This window comes from Lissotriton vulgaris, chromosome 8 (assembly GCF_964263255.1).
Source record: "Lissotriton vulgaris chromosome 8, aLisVul1.2, whole genome shotgun sequence".
In the NCBI taxonomy this organism is placed as follows: domain Eukaryota; kingdom Metazoa; phylum Chordata; class Amphibia; order Caudata; family Salamandridae; genus Lissotriton; species Lissotriton vulgaris.
Window position 1 is genome coordinate 1,487,314,276 of NC_141696.1, and position 24,433 is coordinate 1,487,338,708.

General features: G+C 45.5%; 1 protein-coding gene across 3 annotated transcripts in view; it reads right to left on the reverse strand.

The window, feature by feature from the left end:
• Positions 1 to 8,700: 8,700 nt before the first annotated feature.
• Positions 8,701 to 24,433, reverse strand: part of CD247 (CD247 molecule) — a 234,202-nt gene continuing 218,469 nt past the window's right edge. The window contains exons 8-9 of one of the 3 annotated variants that reach the window (XR_015299389.1): positions 9,351 to 10,936; positions 8,701 to 9,259 (exon numbers count right to left, since the gene is read on the reverse strand). Coding sequence is in view for 2 of the 3 variants with exons in the window: in XM_086935549.1 (XP_086791675.1) it covers positions 10,871 to 10,936 (66 nt within the window). In the remaining variant the exon portion in view is untranslated. Of the gene's footprint in view, positions 10,937 to 24,433 lie in introns of all 3 variants that reach the window. The other 2 variants (XM_086935549.1, XM_086935551.1) reach the window with 2 other exon arrangements.

Genomic DNA, 24,433 nt, shown 5'->3' on the forward strand with positions numbered 1-24,433 from the left:
CATGAGATTCCACTAGCTAAAAGAAGAGTAGCAATACTTTGGGGTAGAAGTCCGGATCCAAAAAATGGACTCCTGGGTGAAGGACGCAATATTATATTCGTTACTCCTACCACATCAATCCAGACCAAGTTACATTTGGAAACCAAGCAGTTTGGGGCTACATGGCATTGGCGAAGTAAATACAGTGGGTGTCAGAATTGTAAACCTGTATGGAATTCCTGTGTTACTAGGGTCTGGAGGAAACCGATGGTCCCTTTATACCTCAGTGAGTACCATTCTCCCTTTCCTGGTCCATTCTTTCTGTAGAGGTGTTACCCCAAAAAGGTTAAGTTGGCGAAAAGTGAGGAAGGCTCTCGCTCTTATATACCTTTGTTTTGGGTTCCCCTGAATAAGAGCCTTCAGTTGACCCACCCACCCACCCATCCTTCCTGCTGACATGATGAGACCCAGACGGTGGCTGCTCCAGTCTGGAAGGAGTACACAAAACGACCAGGAAAGACCTTGGAGCTCCAGAGGCGTGGTCGTTGACTGCCACCCCTCTTTTGCCAGGTTTGGGAGCAGAAACCTGGGAAAGTTTGTATAATTCAGTAATAGATAAGTGCAGCCATATACAGGGAAGGAGCCAATTGACTGCTGGAGAGGGGCGCTAGAAATGCCCCTGCAGGAAATGGAAGGTTGCCTAGAAGAGGTGACTTTGAGGCAGAGCTTAATTTGAGCTGGGGGTTTCCGGTGCTCGGCACCGGCACTTAAGTGTCAGCACCGGCTCCTATGATAGTCTGCCTAGCTAGGAATGAGCACAACAACAATTGCTTATTAATTGAATGCACATTAACAACTACTAACAACTGCCACCCAAGCCATTCTTATAGCTGAATTGTCACACTTGTAGAAGTGTGATGGTTAGTAGTTGAGTTGGTATTGTCAATGGCAGCGCTGGCAGGGGCAATGGATGGGGCAAGCTGCAGTGAATCCTGGTGAGGGCCCTGGTACTTATTTTGTTAACAAATTAGGCACTGCTTTGAGGACCTATATACCAAACACAAATACCACCTTTTTGTGGCCGAAGAAAGCATCAGCAAGTCCTCTCAGTTGTACCCGGAGCGGACTTCCTCACTCCTTAAGAAGTTGAAGTACCTGTGATGATGAGGCACTCTGAGCAACACTACAGCAGCCGGCATTCACATCCAGAGATTGACGAAGGATCTAGACTACTTGACACCTAGACATTTTGCGACAGCAGTCGGCCGTGCGTCAAGATGGCTCGTGTCAATACTTCAGGAATAACCTGGTGCTCAAGTTGAATCCCTCAGGGGCAATGCAGGGTCCCAGTGTCCTCCTCTTAACCACAGTGGAGCGAATTGAAAGCACTGGGCTCAGTCAGCAGGAGAAGACGGGCAGGGGGGTGTCATTCTACCTCGTGCTACTGAGTGTTCCTTGGCTTCATCATGGACTGACCGTCCTAGTGCTAGGCCGTAAAGAGCAAGAACATAACAACAGAGAAGGGTGGACAATAAAGAGATCCCAGATCCCCTCGCCCTGGAGGGTGTAACTTCTGACTCCTCTCTACTGGTGTAGTAGGACTTTTAGGTGATCACAAGGAAGGATGATTGAAACATTTGTTGCAATTTACTTCCGAAGAATATCTGAAAGAAAAGCAACATTGTAGTAAATCACAATTCTCTTAACTGCCTAAGAATTCCTTTATATTTCTTTTACCTGTATTGTTTTTTGCCAGCGCTCATACAATGTTTTTTATTGTCATTCGCTGATGTACAGTGTCCAATGCATTACTTTCCCATTTCTAATTCTGGGTCCATTGTCCTGATTGCTCTCTAGAGTAAGTGAGCAAAAGACGTGCCCCTCATTAGGAATTCAAAAGGTAAGTTGTAAATGACATGAAGAATACCTGAAGTCTACTAATGTTTGTTCTTTCTTGTTACCGGTCCTAACGTGTGGCAAACGAAGCCTTGCAAACGTGGAAGAAGGTATCTGCCGATGCAAGACGTCACTTGAATTCTGGTTACAGGAGGGGACCTGGTTCCAAGGATGAGCAGTACGACAGGCGTTGCCAGTCCAAACTCTGGAGGACAAGAAGGCCAAGCAGGGCTCTTCTCTGTATCGCCCCTCCTGTGCAGGAGAGAAGTTATGCAGACAACATACCAAAGGTTCAACTTCTTAGGTGTTGTCCGACTCGAAGCCCATCCTGAAGCTTGTCCCGGTGAGCCTGAGTATCACGGGCTGTTGTCAGTTTTGTATTGTGTATTTTCATTAACTGTTACAGACAATAAAGTGATGGGTTTTAGACTACTCTTCTTCTTAAGGATTTGGACTAGCATTACACTCTTTCTGGTGTTAATAATCGAGACAATCAATTTGCGGGTGCGTATCCACGGGAAACATCCTTTACAAAGTAACTGGTACAACGCGGTACCGTTACGACGCAGCTCGCTGGAGGGCGCTCTAGGATAGGGGATAGTTTAATTTACTATCCAACACCTTCCCTACTATCCACGGGGACTGGTGTTGGAATAGTAAACTAAACTATTCACTATCAGCGCCCCCCCCAAACGCAAGTCGTTGTAACGACTTGCATTGTTAAAACTGCGTTGTAAAGGGACGCGTTGTAATGGTACGCGTTGTACCGTCATACATCCCGTATCCACACATTGTGTCTTCAGTCTCAGCGAAATTTTGCCTGGCCAGGAAAGATGTTGGCCTCATCAGGGAATATTAAGCCATATGAGGAAAATGTGTTTCTCTAAATACTCCATCGTTGCTCCTTGAAGACCTCTTTTTTATTTAGTTCTGATTTGACATAGGAAATGTTTGCCATTCATCAATGTGACTCATTGTTTGTGAGATGCTGGAAGGGCCAAGTATCAATGGAGCTTCTAATAATTCTGGCATGATGAAAATATAAGATAGACCACGGTCAATTGCCATCTTGTTTTTTTAAATGGCACTTTATGGCTGTACTAAAAGTAAGGGCATATATACTGAAGATATTTTCTACAATTATTTTTATATACCTTAGAACTGTATCAATCAAGCTCCTTTACCTACATTGGTGCTGAGTAGATCACACAATCTCTTCTTTGAAAGTCACCCATAAATGAGCTGCTGCTCGGAAAAGAGGAAACTATCTTTGCCATGCAGGGACTTTACCAATGCGTCTTTACTACGAAGGTAAATGTATAAATATATTTTTAAATAACACATTTTTAATGTTATTTGTTACAATTAATAAAGGGTCAAGTTGCGGTAGAAGTAATGTAAGATAGTTTTGGGGTTTAAGGTTGGCTAGAGGTAAAGGGTGGGAAGAGTATTTTTAGGGTTAAGTGGTCGGTAGAGGTAAATGGAGTTGAGGGTAATGTTGTGGCTTAGGGGTGGATAGATGAAAAGAGAGGTAAGAGTATTTTGAGGGTTAGAGGGAGGCTGGAGTTATACAGACAAGGGTAGAAAAACTGGGCCTCCACCAAAAATAAAAATATATATTAAGGGGTAAACGGGGTTTATATCGATAAAATATATGCCTATGTGTGCATGTATACAAATACACAAACACAAACACAAATATCTATATAGGTAATACCGGGGAAATGTGTGGCGCACAATGTTGTGCAATGCGCAGTAAAGGTCAACATGTTTTATTAAATGCGTAGTAAAGGCATGTATGTGAAAGGCATGTGTAATAACATAACACAACTGCTTTGCTGTGATAGCCAATCTAAAGGTGGAGAGAGAGAAATTAATCCAGGAGGGGACACAGGCTGTACTCCACCCCCTCCTACAAACTTCACTAAAAAATATACTATTACGTGTCATTCTTCAGCCTCTACAGCGATGACTTGTGGCATTCCTCCGTTCCATCACAGCACAACTTTTATTCTGAGCCACGAAGCAGGTACACTGTCGGAGTTCATGAGTCTCCATATCCCAATATAGGGACAACAACCACATCTGCTTCAAAACCTTCTCCCTGATGATAGTCTAATTTATGCACATGTTTCTCCAAACTCCTGACCTTCAGAACTCGAGTGCTGAGGGATCCTTCTTCCTGTGGCTTATCCAACTTGTGAATATCCCAGGTGTCAGACTGTTTCCACAAAGTTCCAAAGCAGTAGCTTCCCAGTACTGCCAGGTGGCGCTGTGCTTAGCTAGACTCTATTAAAGTGATGGAGGCATTCATCATAATATAGGGCTTCCCTGCAATGCTTTGGTTCCTAACCTGCTTAGCACAGTTCTGTGCTTGTACTCTGTCTTTCAAGGAGTCGCCTCTACTTGTCCTATTTTTATTATTCCCATGCAATATATACTTGGAAGACGGGCTTCCGCAGTCACCATGGAAAGCTCCATTTAAGCTTGAAGCCTACCAGAAAGCACATCTTTCTCGTCACAACAGTCTTCTTGGGGACAATTTTAAAATCTTCTTCGGAATGCATTCCGCCCATTGGTCACCATTGGCTGTGTGATTTGTAACTCATATTGGCGTGCTTTCTGTTTGCTGGATTTATTTGTTTTAGGCCGTCCAGCATGTCTATCTCTCCGGTGGAACAGAGCCCTTTTACCACCTCTGAATTGTTCCTTGTATTCTTCCATGAATGCTCACTTTCTGAGTACTTTTTTTCTTTCCGGTGTTTTGAGCCCCAATGCACTTGGGACGCATTACACCTGGGGCGCGCCAGAAAGGTGCAGGCATTTTCCGTTTCCTCCCTTGGATGCTTGTTCAGGAAACAGTAAATGTGCCGTATTTCTTTAGAACTGTTTACTGCCTCCTATCTTTAAGCTGAGCCTACTTCTCTCTGCCAGTACACCCGTTTTGCATGCCTGTCAGAAACAATGTTCTGTCTACAAGCCTATTTATTTTCCTCAGTGCTCATCACTAGTAGCATAACAAACAATCCTCTTGCTCAATTTTGCGCCCATGCCATAGGCACTAGAAGTAGAGGAGTGGGAGAGACCTGGGGGAGTGGGGGTGCAGAAACACCCCCATAACAACCAAGCTGGAGTACAGAATTGAAAAAACAATAAACAGGCTTTTACATTTAGGTTTTATCTTGTCATGTATGCTGTGCATTTAAAGTCATGCTCTGTCTTCCGACACCCTACTCCACGATGATATACTCCACTCCATTGCACTCTATGCCCCTCCACTCTATGCCACTCTACACCACTCCACAAACCTACTCCACCCCATCACTCAGACCCACTACTCCTCTGTACTGCACCGCACTCCACTGTATGCCACTCCACTCAACACTATACTTCATGCCACTTCACTCTACAACTGTCTACACCACTGTGTGCCACTCCCAGACACTCTACTCCACAACATTCTACTCTACATCACTCTACTTCTCTACAATCTACTCTAGGACACTACTCCACTCCACACTACTCAATGCCACTGTATGCCTCTTCACTCTGACACTCTACACTTCTCTACGCCACTTCACTCTACTCCACTGTGCATTACTCCACTCTGACTCTACTCCGCTCTACGATGCTCCTCTCTATGCCACTTTACTCCACCCTATGCTACTCTACTACACTTAATGCTACCCCACTCCACGACTTAACTTAACTGAAAGCCCCTCCACACCACTCCACAACACTGTACTCTGATGCTGCACTCTACTTCATTCCACGCTACTCCAATCCATGACACTCTAATCCTCTCTATAATTCTTTACTCCACAACACTCCACTTTACAACACACCAATCCCCAACACTCTATGCTGCTCTATGCCCCTCCTCACTGACACTCTACACTACTCCAGTATACTCCACTCTGACATTACTCCAGGCTGTGCCCATTTCACTCTATGCCACTCCCTGTCTCTCCACTCTACACTACTCCACTCTACGCTACTCCACTCTACACCACTCCATTCTGCGACACTGTACACCAATCTATGGCACTCTACGCCACTCTACCCAATGCCACTCTACTACACAACACACTAAACCACTCTAAAAGAAAATCTACACCACTCTACGAAATTCCACTCTTCGCCTCTCTACTCTATACCCCTCCACAACACGCTACACCACTCTATGCCACATCAATTAACAGGATTCTGCTCTACTCCACTTTACACCACTCTACTGTATACCACTTCACTGTACACCTCTCCACTATACCAAATCCCACTCTTTCTACTCCACATCACTTCACGACAATCTATTCCACTGTACGCCACTCCACCCTACAACACTCTATGACATTCTATACTACTGCCCTCTATGACTGTCTACTCCACTCTGTCACGCTACTCCACTTGACAACAATCCACGCCACTCTACAACACTCTACTTTACACTGCTCTATGTTCCTCCACTCAGACATTACACCAACCCACTCTATTACACTTCACACCACACCACTCCACGGCATTACTCCACTCTATGCCACTCAGCTCTGTAACACCACTCTGCATTACTCCTCTCTAAGTCACTCCACTGCATTGAACACCACTCCGCTTTACACCACTCGATTCTGTGACACTGTACACTATGCCAATCTACGGCACTTAATCTACGGCACTCTCCTCCACTCTACACCACTACATGCTACAACACTCTACTCTACGGTACGCATCTCTATTCTACGGTACAACACTTCATTTGACTACACTCCTCCACTCTACAAACTTCTACTCCCCTCTACCATATTCGACTCCATTCTGCTCTATTCCCCTCCACCACACTCGACACCATTCTATGCCATGTCATTCTACAAGATTCCACAATAAACCACTCTACTCTGCCACTTCACTGTACACCTCTCTACTCCCCACGACTCTACCCCGTGTCACTCCACAACCATCTACTTCAATGTATGCCAAAACAGTCTATTCCTCTCTACGCTACTTCACTTACAACGCTCTACTCCACACTATGCCACTCCACTTTTTGACACTGTATTCCAGTCTATAGCTCTGCCCTCCACGACTGTCTACTCCACTGTACACCACTCCATGACACTCTCTTCTATACATTACAACACTCCACACCACAGCACTCTACTTTACACTGCCCTATGCCCCTCCACTCTGACACTACACCACTCCACTCTATCACACTTTACACCATTCCAGTCTACGACATTACTCCACTCTATGCCACTCCACTCTGCATTACTTCACTCTGTCACTCCACTTCATTGAACACCACTCCACTCCATTCTTCGACACTGTACACAACTCCAATCTACGGCATCCAATCTATGGCACTCTACTCTATGCCAATCCACGCTACAACAGTTTACTCCACTCTATGGCTTCTTCTCCACTCTACTACATTCTATAACACTCCATCCTACTACACTCTACACTACTTTACAAAATTCAACTCCACTCTATGACATTCTACTCCACCCTACGGTGTCCCTCCACAACACTCTGCACCACTCAACATCGCGTCGATCTACATCATTCCACTCTACTTCGTTACCCCACTTCACTGTACACCGCTCCACTCTACTACACTTTATGTCACTCCACACTACTCCAGTCTACTGTTGGACACTCTGTTGTACTCCACTCTAAAACACTCTATTCCAGCCTATGACACTCTACTGTACTCAGCGGCATTCCACTTTACAATATTTTATGCCATGAGTACTCACACAAATTTGCACTGGAGCCACAAAGTATGGTCTGTAGTGTGACTGAGAGCCACACTGATGCCAGCAGGATGGCGCTAGGGGGTCTGGGTAGGGTCAGGAATTGTGTAAGGAGGTCTGGAAACATTAAATACACGGGCAAACATTTATTTGCAGGTGAATAAATGCTTGCCCGGTAATTAAACATGTTTTACTAAATATTAGTGCTCTGCAACTAAACAGCAGCTCGTCCTGCTGTTCCCCGGAAGGCCCCATGTTAAGGTCAAGTGGACCGCACTTTGAGTATCACTGCTCTGTGCCAATCCACTCTCTGCCACTCCACGCTGCTCCACTTTATGCTACTCCACGATACACAATTTGACTCCACGCCACTCTCCTCTGCACCATTAACTTTTAGCCATGCTGAACAGCAGCCAAAGTGGAGTACAACATTTTCAAAAAACATTTTGGCAAAGCCATTAGCCTATTGCCACTAGGCTTTAGCAATGCTAGTTCTTTCCTTACTTCTGAAACTGGACCTCTGCCCAAAGTAGGGGGTATTGGGACCCATGAATTTTTATTCAAAGTTGTGCACAATAAAGTGTTTCTGTTTACCTGCACGGTTTGCTTGGTAAGATCAAAAATCACATTTTGGGAGGGGACAGCACTGTTAAAATCTTGACAAACCCCTGGATATTTACAAACATTTTATGGTTCTGTGGAAACCAACTGAGGGGCGAACCTCCGAAAAGACTATCAAGGCACCCAGCAAAGGGTGTCACTGGACTGACCTGAGTAAATGTCCTGGAGCCTGCCAAGCTAGTGGCAAGGTGTCTGCGAACAGGACTGCACTGCAATGAGTCTGTTGGTAGTGCATACCGTGTGTGCTGGCTTCCGCTGGTAGAACAGGCAGGCGGACATGTGTCCGCTCACATGTATGAACGTGGTTATTTCGAACTGTATATCCAAAGCATCATATGAAGAATGTAAGTAAACAGTGAAAGAAAGGCAGGACCTAAGGGTGCAGATCGTGGATAACACACATGCCAAGTCTGGTGCCTGGGAACACGAAATAATGCGCGGGAGCCTGAGATAGACATCTGTTAATTTATTATTTCTGAAAGTAATAAGGTGTCCCATTTAAGGACGTGTTGTAACTGCACATTAAAATACTGAACACAAAGCACAATATCATTGAAAAAAAAAAAAAATTCAAACCAGTTCTGAACTCGAGGCCAAAGGGAAACACGAGTTCTAAAGAAGACCCCTGAACTGCTGAGGGCGTGGGACGCTCCCGGGGTCCCACTGATGGCTTTTAGGCTTTCAGCTCTCGCCCAGGACTGCAGACCTCTGGGAAGGCAGGCGTAGGCAGCCCTGAGAAACCAAGGGACTGCCGCTGACTGCGTGACCCGCAGGGGAACATGAGCAAGGCAGCGCAATAGTGCCATTAGTCGCAGCACTAGCCAATGCAAGGGGGGGGGTGGGGGGGGGCAGAGAAAGGACGAAGCGGGCTTCCGGCCCTTCCCCGCGCCCATCGTACACCGGCCAAGGGGTTGGGCTCACCTGTTGGGAGGGGCGTACCCCTCCCCTATTTAACCACAGCTCGCCCTCGCCCCGGCCTCTTTGCAAGCTGTCAGCCCGCGGCCCAAGCGCTGTTCCCTCCCTGACCCTGACCCAGCAGCTCCTGCCGCAGGCGGTGGATAGAATGTTGTAATTTTCTTTTTTGTGTTGCAGGCGGAATACAGGGTGCTCTGGAGGCAGACGGGTACAGTAAGGGTACCTCTGCGGCAGAATGGTACTGTAAGGGTACCTCTGCATGGCACAGTAAGGGTGTCAGAGCCAAGGACCAGGAGCCGCAGGAGGTTCCGGGAAACCGCGACGGCGCCCCGTTAGTCCTTCGGGCGGTCGGAGGGCCTGAACCGACCGGGGGTGTGCCACACCGCTCCGCCCTGACAGGGGGGACGGGAGTTTAACAAAGATGGCAATGTGCTGCACCGTCAGAGCATCGACTCACCGTGCAAGACGGCTCTTTAGGCATGCGGGTCAGCGAGGGGCTGCCTGCTTTGGATCGCCTGTAAGATGACCCACCTAAACATCATACGTTGTTGTATGAAAATAAACCTGCAACAGTTCTTTCCATAACCATGTGTCCAGAGTATCATTTGGGTAGGGATTGTGTGGTGTGTGAACAGGCGGGAGCAGATGACGGTGTGGGCGCTATCATTTCTTCCAGTTGTAACAAGTACCAGGCGGGAACCGGTCTTAGGGAGCACCACGGGGAGCACAGGAATGGCTGCTCGGTGCACGAGCTCAAAATGGAACACGACTTTCAGAGCATGTTTTTTTTTTAGCGAGGGTCGGTTTCCTGCATAACGAAGGCAGGGGCAGGCGTAATGGCACAAAATGGAAGAAAAACCAAAAAAATGAAAGGAAAACTAAACAAATGGAAGGAAAACCACTCCAGGGCTGGTTATGTTAACGTGCAGTAAAAAACCATGGGCATAAGTTATGGATAGCCATATACAGCTTCTGTACTGGTTGCTAGAAAACAATTGTTTAAGGCCAGGATAAATGTTAATCAGCAGATGCTAATATGGTAAAATGCAGAGCAAGTCTGAGTAGGAAATGGGCAGATAATCAGTGGGTGCACGTGGGGGTGGACGCATTCTGCATGAGCGCATAATGGGTTGGAAGAATGCTGCGCGGGTGCGAGCTGGACAAGTACTTTACAGGTCCATGTTAGGATGGACCTTTACTCCCAGGGCTATTTGTGGGGGTTGCAGATGCTCAGCTGGCCTTTCACGAAGTCAAAACATCTCAGGATGGGCAGCTTCTAGGAAATTCTGAATAATACTGCTGCGTAGAGAAGAAAATAAAGGACAGTAGTTGATCGAGAACAGAGTCGCTTAACAAAAAAGGAGGAAATTACACTTAGTTTTAAGAGTAAGCACTTACAGTAACGAGTAATAACTAGGATTGTCTGTGGTATATATTTACAGAAATTTGGAATTTACCAAAAACAAGACTAACAATGAACCTTTTGCTAAAATAACTCCAGCAGGAAAGGTCTGTTCATAGCACAAAGATGTTGCAGTAATGTTCACTAAATTAGAATTAGGTGGTCCTAGAATAGAGAAGAGTGTGTGCTTGTACACAAGGGCAAATACAGGATTCCCTCTCAATTCTCGCAGATATTCGCCTTGATGGTAATCTCCTTCCTTGGTCGCTCCCCGGCACCTTGAGTGCAGCGATGGCATTTGCTGTTAGCGAGGAGGCAGTGGCTGCATCTGGAGGGCATCGTAGGTGTCCTTAGTGGCTGCGCTGAGTCCCTGTGGAGACAGAGATATTACTGAAGCGATTGGATCTGCACCGGAGAGACATATGGAAATTCAAACACCCTGAGCTTACTTCTCTTTGAATCTGTTCTATTGAAGTAGGACTCTTCAGAGGTAAGTAAAGCTTTTCTTAGTTACAATCTTTGATTACATGAAGGCCACTAAGTACAAATTCTTGTATTTCCCCCCAATGATCCGTTCCACTTGGCCGAGTTCCCAGTGGATCTTTATGGCTGGTGCAGGGGGTCTTACGCAAATCTTTACAACTAGTATCTTACCAGGTCAATACAATTTCTGCTTAGAACTAAACCCATTGCAAATATTTGCAAAACTTTATTTTTCCATACAGAGACCTGTACTTCATATGGCTAACATAGAACATGGTACCAATGCTTATGTCAAAAAATTGACTATCATACGACCACGTCCAATGCGAAATTGGTCAGACCCACCTTCAAGTCAAGAATAGTCCAAATCAACTTAACTCAGTCAACATACACCCAGCTGATTGGACTCACTGGATGCTGTGCTGGAAGAAAGTACCCATGATCTGTGACTCCCCAAAGGAACCCATATCTATCAATAGCTAATATCAGAACCATACAAAAATAGGGAATCAGTCTGAGTAAGCCCAATTCTACAAACACAACTTTAACCATTGATACTTCTCAATAGGGGGCGAAAGAAAGCACAGCGGCTGAAGATTTCCTGGGAACTTAGGTACTTAATGGAGTGGTAAAAGGTAGCAGCTACTACTGTCCCTTTTCATTGTTCCCATCACTTCAAGCTTTTTTAAAGAAAGGACTTTGCATTTAGATTATACTGGATGTATTTATAAATCCATGAACTTCCCCATAATGTCTTTGTTTGAATCTCTCCTTTTTTAATATATATATATAATTGTTATATATGAATGCAAAATTCATAATCTGGCCACATGCAAATACAATTAAAATAGACTATCTCTGGGGCCAATGATAAATTAGAACAAACCAGGGACCATGTTCAAGCAAAATCAATCTAGGATCAGTTTCAATCAAGGTAGATATGGTGACAAGGTTATAGAGGAGATTTACAGAAGTCTTTTTAAATGAGGGTAAATATGAAGATCGTGTTAATTTAGATCAACCCTCCTTTATAGATTTGTGAGCTTGTCTCAGCGTGTCAGAATGCTGGCAATAAACACTCTTGTTTACATGGATTCTAGGTAATTGAGATCAACGCCGCCACCTAGGAAACCCTCGCGCTGACCCGTCCAGCATGGCACAGCCTCATTCCCAAAGGCTGCCAAACCTCGGAGGCGAGGCGAGGCGAGGCGAGGCTCAAGGAAAGCCTGAGCTGCATGAGTCCAGAGATTTTTTTTATTTAGGAAGCCAATGGTGTGACCAGGCATTTTTTTTATACCTGTGTCACTGGAATCAGAGACCTGCTGCTCCACCTGTGCAAAGTTATGCTATTATATACATTAGCCAACACCTTTGTGCTGACATCCTGTGTGTGCCAGGTATGAATACATGAGTAGTGTATGAGACACATTCTAGGGTATACATTGTGTGTATGAGTGAGCCTGAGTATTGAAGGCCAGTGGATGGATTGTGGATGCTCCGGCCCTGGCACAGCTCAAGATGGAGGGTGAGTCTGTAGGACTTTGTTCTCAGACAGTGTCAGTGTATTGCTTGCATTCTTGAAGCTAAAGGGAGGAGATTCAGACACTGAAGTGAGGAAGATGGAGACATAGCTACCTTTGGAAATTGCACTAGGCCTTTTGTTATCAAGGAGCTGCTGGTTTGGCTCTCTGATCACTTGTTTGCTGTGGGACGGGTGGGATTGCAGAGTTTGTTATGGGAGGTGAAGACGTTTCCTAGATTAGACCTCCATGTTTGTCTGTTCCTGGTGGTTGGGCTGATGGCAGCCAGGTGCATACCTCTTTTGAGGGGGCTCCAGCTTGGAGGCAGTCCCACTGCTATCTGCGGTGAGAAATATTACTCTGCACAAAGGCTGAAGACACTTGAAAGAAGAACCGCTTTGAGACAGTGGATCCACATCCTCTGACTAGAGGTTGTGTATAAAAGTGTGACCCAAACCTCCCCACTTCATTTCACTTTCACATCCTTTTTGGCCACTCTGATGTCCGCAGAGTACTCAGACGACTGCTGTGAAACCAGGGCTGGTGTCGCTCTCTTATCCAGTCTCCTAGCAATGAAGGCATTTAATCTGAAGTCTGTACTTTCTACTGGAGTTACAGAGGTTCTGCCCTGAAGCCTCCCTGTCTACTGAGCGAAGGAAGGAGTCTGCCTAGCCTGACAGAAGGACAGACTGTCCTGCAGAAGAGCAGCCTAAGTGGCAAGTGAGAGGTGACTACGGAAGGGCAAACTTGGGGACCCTGCGTGTTTTGTCGGCCCCTGGTGTCTCATGCTATTCCTGGTGAGAACAACAACAGTGTGATCATTGTCAGCCCAGTCAAGGATTCAACTACTTGATTGCCATAGACTTAGACAAGGTGTCATATGGATACTTCGTTACATATATTGCGTTAAGTTAGCATGAGTCTATTACATGTTTAAACAGCCATTTTTCCTTCGGCTTCAGTTTTGCACACGACACCTACTTGTTGTTGTCGCTTTCAACCTAGAAGCGGTGATGTGATTTATTTGAGAATAATATGTTATTACTATGCTATCAGCTTTGCCTGGTACACTTGGTACAACTGTCTGCACACTGAGAGCTGCACACTCTAGGAATAACCTAACACAAGGTTGCTGGGAGGCCTGATCCTCGCACCACATTAGACATAACACAAATAATGTTGATGCCAACATTTTGGGCTCTACGCGGGTTTAAGATAGAGTTACAGGGAATGAACGTAGACACTTGGTGCTGCGCATGAAGAGAGCTGGTAGCTGTTGATGTGATCTACTCCTACTGACATTTAGAGGTATGGGTCCGCCCTGCTAAAGCCCGAATGAGACCTTCTTAGATATAAAATAATATGCTAAATAGGGTGCGCGAAATATAGGTGATATAGATTTCTATAGATTTTGCATTGTAACATGCTATCACCGTTTGCTTACTATGGATTAGTGACTATGCTGCTAACTCTGATTTTTATAATCTGCATTTTGGTATTATACAAGATACTGCGATTGAGAACCTTGCATTGAATAATAAATATTTCAAACTTGCACGTGTGTTCTTTGACTCTCAGTTTTGGTTTGAAATGATTATATAACGAAAGAGTGTTCATGTGTTCCACGATTCCTGAGGTATTCTAAAGTTCATGTTCTGGTTTGTCTAAGACATGGATCATTCCCTAATGAGCCATGAGACACTGTAGCTAGCTAGGTAAGGGGATTTCTGACACTGAGATGAGTTTTGGATCATCCTAACTCACTGACGTTCTAGATCTCTATGCACAGTTCTGTGGGAGAACGGAAACCCTGCTACATGGCGCCCGTACGTTGTTGGCCTTATATCATGACACTCGAGTAGTATATCATTCAAACCTTGACACCTTCATTCCCATTTCCGGTAAACGGTGGTGTCGGAAAAACCTACCTGTTTTTTAAAATAGGTCTTTTCAAGCTTGACTTCTTCTAAAAACGGTTTCTTTGAATTACTACCCAGTTGTGCTACAAAGTGTTCTTTGTCTTTTTTCTCTTCCTGTGCTACCATGGCCGTGGACATACCGCAGCATAGCCGCGTCGCGGTTCGCGACCACTTGCGGGCATATAATGTCCCTGTGGAAGGCTTGGCTGTGGTTCTAGTGGTGAGTGCGGAACATACGTACCCGTACGAATTGTTTTATTCCTGGGTGACATTTCCGGAGGTGGACGCTAATTCGGGTGTCTTCCATTCATACACTGCCTCGGCTGTACCGGCGGCTTATGCTCCGTACAGGGCACTGGAAGTACCTATCGATGCTTGGCAGCACGGAGTTTGGTTTGGTGGCGCCCTACCCCATTCTTTGACGGCTCCGAGGTTAGGTCCATTGTCCATTCCGGGCACAAATTGGCCCGCTTTGGGTGGATTTACTCCTCACCCTAATCGCGCTACTTGTAGTGTAGCTGACCTGCGGCGTCTTCATGAAGTCGCGGTTGGAGTGATTAGGGCGCTTGTTCATTACATTGGTCGTAATGTTCATGGCGCAGCATCCGCAGGTGCGCAGCTTCGAGCAGAACAGGCTGGTTTGAAAATCAGTCCTGTCTTGGTGAATTCCGTTATGGGCAAGAAGCCCCAGGATAAGGATGATTTTCCTTACTGGCTTGCCGAGAAATTCGACCAGCTGGAGGCTGTGTTTCCTAATACGACTCCGGATTCTTACGCTCAGTTTACCGAAAGATTTAGCCCCTGAACTTGCTGACTGTGAAACATGGGGTAAGACTTTTGCAGCGGTTTACTCGAGGTGCTATGGCACCCCGTCTGTGTCAAACCTTTCTGCGGTCCTTAAACGTGTTCAGGATGATCACGGACCGGAGTCGGCGGTTGAATTAGGTATGCGCCTGAGTGGCTCGTTTGAGACAGTTTGCGGTCTTATCCTTGCGAATGTCAAGGGGGATGCAGTGAACTTTCAGGTGGCCAATGCTCTGGCGTTAATTCCCGATGCCGAGAAACCCCGTCAGCTAGCAAGAATTATTGTGGCGGCTTATAAAATGGTTGGCCGCACTTCTAAGGGTGTAAAGGCTTTTTCAGAAAAGGAGAAGAAGCAGCCCCAGGGACAGTCTTCGGAGACGGGTGGACAACCCAAGTCCAAGAAACAAAATTGGCCAAAAAAGCAGAATCAGGGTAAGCAACAACAACAGCAGACACAGGTTTCTAGTCCGGCGCCTTCACAACCTGCGCAGTCAGATCGAGTTTATGATTTGCGCGATCGCACGACGATTAAATCGCCTGAAAGATTTCAGGCTTCTGACCAACGCTCTCCTCGTTCCTTTCAGGACTCATCGGCTCCGTCAACCGGTGGTGGAGGGGGCGGCAGGGGCCGGGGTGGCCAGCAAGGACGTGGTCAGCCCCGCACGCGAAGTGAAGGGGATCAGCGGGACGACTCTACGCCCAAGAGACCGCAGTTTGCCAAGAAGAAGGTCGCAGCCTTAACGGCGCATCGATATGCCCCAGATAGTGAGAACGCGGCTTCGGAATCTGACGTGGGCTCTGACCTTGCTGGACAGCACGGCGGAGATTACCATAGTGAGAGAGGCCCTCCGTCCACTGTTGAAGGTGACAGCGACTGACACTTATGTTGTGATTGAAACGGCTGATACACATGTTGCTCCCCCTGAACGACTTTTTGAAATTGTCCTGTTAATTGAAGGTGACATGCAGCGAACTGTAAAAGGGGTATTTTGGGAAAATCTTTCGTCTACGTATGACATTTTGCTTTCGGTGGCTGACTGGCCCCCACCTTTTGTTCTCGCAGCTCCGCGAGGGGAGGAGGTGATCCTCCCCAGTTTCGCGCACACTGTATCGAGAGTGGAAGCGCTGCATTTTGCAGAAGAGTGGGCTCTGGCGCTTGCGCCGGCTGTGTACCGAAATCAGTGTGGCTGGGATAAATTGTCCCCTAGCCATGAGATTCCTTTACGGTCACAGCCGCAGCCACAACCTCAGTATCCCATACGGCGTGAAGCTAAAGCTTCTGTCGCGGCTATCCTTGAACAATTGGAATATCAAGGTGTAATTGAAACGTGTGTGTCACCAATGAATAATCCCCTTTTTACTGTGAACAAGCCGGACGGCTCATATCGTCTGGTTTTGGATTACCGGCATTTGAACTCGCATTGCCGTAACTGTGCAGTACAGAATACTCACGGCTCTGCCCTAGTGAATAGTCTTGAGCGTAAACGGTTCAAAACCACGCTTGACATTTCCAATGGTTTTTATGCACACAGATTAGATGGTCAAAGTTCCCAATGGACCAGTTTTACGTGCGGCGGCGTACAAAAAATGTTTAAACGACTCCCAATGGGATATAAGAATAGTCCTGGAGTGTTTTCCGCCCGCATAGTCTCTCTTTTGGAGAGCTTCGATCCAGTTGCTTGTTCTTATGTGGATGACATTTATCTCACAGACGACGAACTTTGGGAGCATCTGTGTCGAGTAAACAGCATAATTTGTAACTTTGCAGACATGGGTTACAAGTTTAACTTTGCAAAATCACACATTGCGGAGTACACAGTGTTGTTTCTGGGGTATGAACTTAACCACGAAGGAAAGGGGTTGGCTCCTCACTTCCTGGAGAAGTGCGCGCAGTTGCGCTCTCCGACAACGCTGAAAAAATTACAGTCTTTACTGGGTTTTTTAAATTTCGGGAGAACATACATTCCGGAATATGCCCAGCGTATCAAGCCTTTGTATGCCTTGATACAACCATCTTTTTCCAAATCATGCTGGCTGCCTGAGCATTCAGCCATTCTGCAGTCTTTGCAGGCTGATTTGCTCGCTTCTGACTACTTACAGACTCGTGATAACCAGACCAACCTGGTGATAAGAATTATCCCTGGGACGGTGGGTTTCACGTACCTGACTTTTAATGAAGGGGATACTGTACCTATTGCTTACAAGTCACACTTGTACACTTCGGCTGAACTGCGTTTTTCCACTGTGGAGAAAGTTTTAACGGCTGTGCAGATGGCAATTCTTAAGGAACGTGCCCTGTCGCAGGGAAAGCGCATGTTGGTTGTTACCCCGTGTCCTGCCTTGGAGGCGGTCACGAAAGCCAGTGTACCGAATTCTAAAGCTTTGCACCCTCGGTGGATTCAGTGGGCTACATCCTTGACATCCCAGGATGTCACGTTTATTTTTGACGCCGCTTTGCGGTCGCAGGAGTATTTACAGTATGAGTTTGTTCATCCTGCTCCTTTAGCGATGCGGCCGTTGGAGGATTTCCATTGTATCATTTACACTGATGGTTCGGCGCAGGTTGCGCATGGCTCTAAACATGCCTACGTTTCCGCTAGCGCCATTGTGGTCGGTGCCATGGTGAACGATGAGTTCAAGTCCAGTGTCGTGCACACGCAAACACTAGGGGACTGCACCGCACAATTGGCAGAGCTTCGTGCTCTTATGCTCGCATTGGAGTACGCTGATCCTTGTGTGACGACTTTAATCGTAAGTGATTCTTACTACTGTGTCCAGTCTTACAATGAGAACTTGTTCTTTTGGATTCAGAATGATTTTCGTGATTCCAAAGGTAGCACAATAAAACATAAAATGATCTGGGTCCGAGTGGCGGAACTTAAAGAAAAGCTGCCGCTTGTGTTTGTGATTCATACTCTCGGCCATCAGCGCGTGGGGGTCCACGCTGTTGGTAATTCGCTTGCTGATGAGGCAGCGAAGTCTGCGGTATCGAAATACTTAGTTGCAGCAGTCACGAGGTCCAAAAGCAAAATAGATGATGACATCTTGGCGGCTGTTGCTGCCACGGAGAAGGGAGGTAAATATCCTGCGGGGTTCCCTTCGAAGTACACATACCACTTAAGTCCCGATAAGGTTCCTTATGTGAAAATTCCGGAAGTTGGCGAACGGCTCGTTCCCAACTCGGATCGCAGAGCTTCTCTGATTACAGCGGCTCATGAAGGTGTGGCGTCTGCGCATGCGGGCGTCTCTGCCACTGTAACTCAGCTACAACAAAGGTTCTGGTGGCGGGGACTGTACAAACAGACGCGCGATTATGTCCTTATGTGTGACATTTGTCAGCAGATTAAGCCTTCTACTGCTGCGCGTCCGCCTCAGACACAGTTGTACATCTCTAATAAACCGCTTGGTTGCGTTTATTTGGATCACTGCGGTCCTTTTTCCTCTGATACTGCGTATAAATACATCTTAGTAGCAGTTGACTCATGCACACGCTTTGTGTGGGTATGGCCGCATCGAAGCGCTGATTCGCGGACTGTCATTAAGGATTTGCGTGTCTTTGTGGGAATCTTTGCCTGTGGTACTTTCCATTCGGACCAGGGTCCGGCTTTCGCCTCTAAGGCGTATAAGGATGCTATGGTTTCGTTGGGAGTCCAAGTGAAGTTTTCAAGTCCCTACAGGCCTGAGGGCAATAGTGTAGTAGAACGAATGAACCGCGACTTAAAGCAATCTTTGACAGCCCGAGTTATAGGCACTGGTAGAAACTGGCTGACCCACCTCTATGGCGTGCAGCGTGCGCTTAATAATCTCCCTAGAAGGTCCCTGGGTGGGCGGACCCCATACGAAATGCTCTTTGGTATCAAGATGTACGTCCCTGACCTCGATGGTGCAGACTGCCAGGCCCAGGCCGCGGCCTTTGACGTAGATGAACATTGCAATGTTTTACAGGATCTACAAAAGACCAGAGACAGTCTTGCTAAGGAACACTTGCCCTCCACGTCGGATGATGCGTTGCAGATCCCGGTAGTTGGCTGGCTACCCCAAGTTGGAGAACTGGTTCGAGAGAAGATCGATAGCAAGAAAGAGTTTGGTCCCTCATATCGAGCGCCGGTTCGAGTTCTTGGAGTGAAGGGCACAAGAACAGTCATTTTACCACCACTTCCAGGTCGTAAAGAAAACAGATTTATTTCTATTGACAATGTCAAGACACACAGGGTGGCCGATTCTTCATAGCATGACACCAGCTGTATCCTGTCCTTCCATGGTGAGGCACTCTGTGCTGGCTATTACATCTGGTGCAGAACAGGAGGTGTCCCTCGAGATGCCTGCCATATCCAGTCCTTTATTAAATACTATTCCTGTTACTAACATTGATGAATTGACCTATGCAGATCCTGCTGATTTATCTATGTCCGATTTACAAGCTCGTTTGGCTAACCAGTCCAGATTCTCTTTTGACTCTGATTCGGAACTTTCAAAGAAACCATCGACTATTGCAAAATATGCCACGTTGTTTAAAAAACATTTTCTAATTCCACCTTGGACATACGTTTGGCTGAAACTATTTTCATTTTATCTTTTTATGTCAGTTGGTTTTGTGTTTTATTTTTTCCGCCTGATCGATGGCCATTATGTGAAAGAAAGAACAGGAATTCGGTACCTTAATGGAACATTGGCCCCTCTTTCCTCCTCACATTCAGCACACAGACTAAAAAGAGACTTAAATACAGTAGAGATTACTGCTTGGCCTGTCCTTGATGGGATTGTGTGGGATGCGGTTAGGTTTCAGATACATGGCCCCACCGAAGTTATTAATGTTCCTAATGTGCTTAGAGTAAACATGGGAGATGTGATTAAGCAAGATATTCGTTCTGATGATTGGGATCTTCAGGCCGTAGAAGAATTGTTCTCTGATTTGAAATATTATGCGGCCTTTGATGCTGAGGATTTGTACTTAGATTCTGTCAATTATGGTGATTTGTTTTGTTATCAACATTATGGGAATCATTTCTTACACAAAACAAGTTCCAGGAGGGTTCCTGTGAACTACACACAGTGGGAACATTGTCCTGCTCCTTTACAGGGGAGCTCAAGTACATTTCTGGGGAAATTCTCTTATTTTACAGATTTTAATCAATCAAATCCTGAGTCGTTTTATTTTAAAGTGAAACAGAAATTCATGTCCAAAGTTAGACTTACCGATACAAAATTGCTGTATTCGAAGTCCTTTCTAGACAGGTTAGCTATAGATGGCTATGAGTTATGGAAGGAGGCTATTGACCTTAAATCGGTTTGGGGTACCAAAGATTGGCAGGTACAAGGCACTGAGGCTTTGCATCGTGCATGTCTCATCCCGAATCACATGTTGTTTTTAAATTCTACTGTTTCCCAAACAACATGCTTTGGATTGGCTACATCTAAAAAATTAAATACACCTACTATCCCTGATTTGGAAGAATATTCAGGTTGGAGTAATTTCACTACATTGTCCATCAGTGGGGTACAAGCACGTTTGCACAATTCCTCCTTTAATATTTCCAGTTTTGATCCAGAGGGGTGGCTTTTGTGGCAAAGAAGCTCTGATTCTTGCCAACGTCGTTTTTTGGGTTTGTCTGAAGGTTTTACACACATCAGGCCAGATCCCAGGTTTGAAACAGATCGCACCGTTACTACTTATTCAGTAGGCAAATTGTGTCAGAACTGGTTACAGCATTCCACTTTGGCTGCAGTTAAACTGCATCTGTCCCAGTTGAATGAGAACATAGAGCTAAATGATTTTATAAAAGGCCCGGCTAGAGGTAGATCTAAACGCTGGCTTTATGCTGTGTACAATGAAATTTGGAAATTTTCACAGATTGAGGCAGCTAAACGCCTGAGAGCTATTGATCAAGCAAATTTGGAAAAAGTGCTTGCAGTGGTCGATAACAGTATTAACATGCTTTCTTCCAGGATTTACACGTTGGATAATATTGTTTCTTCTGTTGTTGATATTGTACATGATGAAGTGTCCACGTTATACCATGGTCAGAATCAATTACGTTCTGTAATGCAGTTTGCATGGACCCTACAGACACTTAAAGCTGGTCGAGTTCCCTGGAACTCATTGAACGTTTCGTCCCTTTTCGCCCTTTAATCTGACTGAAAAGCAACGCATGCTTTCAATGCGTGATGCGTCATTTTCTATGTTACATATTGAAAAACTAGAATCCTTACCCTTCTCTGTTGCTGAAACCACTACTGCCACGTGGCTTATTCATGGATTAATTACATTACCATTTCCCTTATACAAATGTACTAATTGTATGCGGTATATTGCTATAGGACGATATGAACCACTAGGCAATGCATTCCTCCATGAGGCATGGTCATTACCATACACATACAGATGTCTGAAGGATGGGAAAGAAGTGAATCTTAATGGTGAGGAATGCACACAGTCACCTGACCATTCATTAATATGCAGACACATTCAGTTACACGGTTCTTGTAATCAGGACCGGCCAAATTTAGCATGTGTTTTAAAAGGCACGCCAGTTCCAGCAGTAGTTCCCACATTTACATTATTGACTAATGGTAGTTATTTGCTTTTAAACAACGAAGTATGTTGTGGGTTATTAATTGGTGTGGCTTATGTGGTAACTGTATCAGAGCGTGTGGTGTGTTGCAAGAATGTTCTATACCCACCCACGCATGGGTCTTCAGATGTCTCCATCTGGCCACGGATTCCAACCTTGGAAGCGAAGTTCAATGGTTTAAGCAGAATAAGGGCCCTTTTGTCTCAAAAACAAGTGACCCTGAGTTCGGCCCGGGAAAATTATGTCCTTCACATAGCTAACACACGCACAGAGGTGCAGGCGCTTTTAAATACTGATTTGCCGTTTCATTTCTGTGAGCTGGTGCACCAGATCTTTAATGCATCTTCCACGACTGGGCTTGCACATTTTTTTAAATTGGTTAGCAGTGGCCTCGTGACTACATTTGAAAAAGTTTTTGGTATCATTCCCACGTTTTTCCACTCTATTTTTTCGAGTTTGTTTGGTGGACTACCTGTTTTACTGGCTGTAGCCGCGGGCATTTTGTTGGTGTTTTTCTTCATAAAACATGGATGCCCATCCTGCTCAAGAAGCCGTTCAACGCCTCCTGACACTGTGCCGTAATCGGATGCTCAATTACTATGGAACATTGCCGCTTGCAGCATTAAGCACGGCTTATAGATTGTCATTTCGGTTCACCGACTTTACGTGTGTCCAACCTGTGTTTCACTGCCTGAGCTGCGAGTTCGATTGGGCCATTGATTTGTGCCTATGCTTGAGGACTGCTCCTGACGTCGATTTTGATCAGCTAATGCGTCCCGTGGTGGCTCACGAGCTGATTTGTTCTGGCGAAAGAGTTATGGCCTTGGCAGCGATAAATGGAGTACTGGGCCAATGGGAGATCTCTGCAGCGGCGCATGCCTTTCTAACACACAGCGTTCTGGTGAACCCACCGAGTTGTCCTCTGACGTTACAGGAGGATCCGATGCTGGAGGAGCACGTATGTTCTTTCCCATTGCTGAATTGGATTGCTGAACTATTTTCGGATGATGGCAGTGATTTCATACTGGAGGCTGTTGCAACTTACTTTGCATATACTGTCCAATCGTGACATGCCTGGGAGGATTGCTTTGTTATGGAATATGACTTTCCCATTGCTGGATTGGAGGGATGAACTGTGCTCAAATGATGGAGAGTTCAATCATGTGATGTCGCTGAAAATAACGTCACTGTGGCACATGACTTTGGATATCGGATAAGTGCCTTGTTTTTCTCTTACAGACATTTAAACTAATGCGACCTGGTCCTACATTTCATATTTTTGGGACCTGACGAATAACTTTTGGTTCGAAAGTTTTGTTTTTATTTTTAGATTTGAGGCCACTGTAGGCATTCATACATATTCATTCATACATATTTTTTAGCTTATTTTAGCTCAAGATTATTGAACTTTGCTTTCATTTTTATGTGTCTGATTGAGTATTGCCTTTTCCCTTATGTTTGACGGTGCTCGGATCAATGGGGGGGTGTCATATGGATACTTCGTTACATATATTGCGTTAAGTTAGCATGAGTGTATTACATGTTTAAACAGCCATTTTTCCTTCGGCTTCAGTTTTGCACACGACACCTACTTGTTGTTGCCGCTTTCAACCTAGAAGCGGTGATGTGATTTATTTGAGAATAATATGTTATTACTATGCTATCAGCTTTGCCTGGTACACTTGGTACAACTGTCTGCACACTGAGAGCTGCACACTCTAGGAATAACCTAACACAAGGTTGCTGGGAGGCCTGATCCTCGCACCACATTAGACATAACACAAATAATGTTGATGCCAACATTTTGGGCTCTACGCGGGTTTAAGATAGAGTTACAGGGAATGAACGTAGACACTTGGTGCTGCGCATGAAGAGAGCTGGTAGCTGTTGATGTGATCTACTCCTACTGACATTTAGAGGTATGGGTCCGCCCTGCTAAAGCCCGAATGAGACCTTCTTAGATATAAAATAATATGCTAAATAGGGTGCGCGAAATATAGGTGATATAGATTTCTATAGATTTTGCATTGTAACATGCTATCACCGTTTGCTTACTATGGATTAGTGACTATGCTGCTAACTCTGATTTTTATAATCTGCATTTTGGTATTATACAAGATACTGCGTTTGAGAACTTTGCATTGAATAATAAATATTTCAAACTTGCACTTGTGTTCTTTGACTCTCAGTTTTGGTTTGAAATGATTATATAACGAAAGAGTGTTCATGTGTTCCACGATTCCTGAGGTATTCTAAAGTTCATGTTCTGGTTTGTCTAAGACATGGATCATTCCATAATGAGCCATGAGACACTGTAGCTAGCTAGGTAAGGGGATTTCTGACACTGAGATGAGTTTTGGATCATCCTAACTCACTGAGGTTCTAGATCTCTATGCACAGTTCTGTGGGAGAACGGAAACCCTGCAACTGAACGCCACCAGCCAAAATGGTGCTGCCTCTGGCCTGGGCCTAGGCGTGTCTGCGTCACTACAACATCTGAAGATTGTCCCTCACCTACACCTGCACTGCTTGCAGCAAGGCTGAGCAGCTGCAATGAAGGATGCGGCCT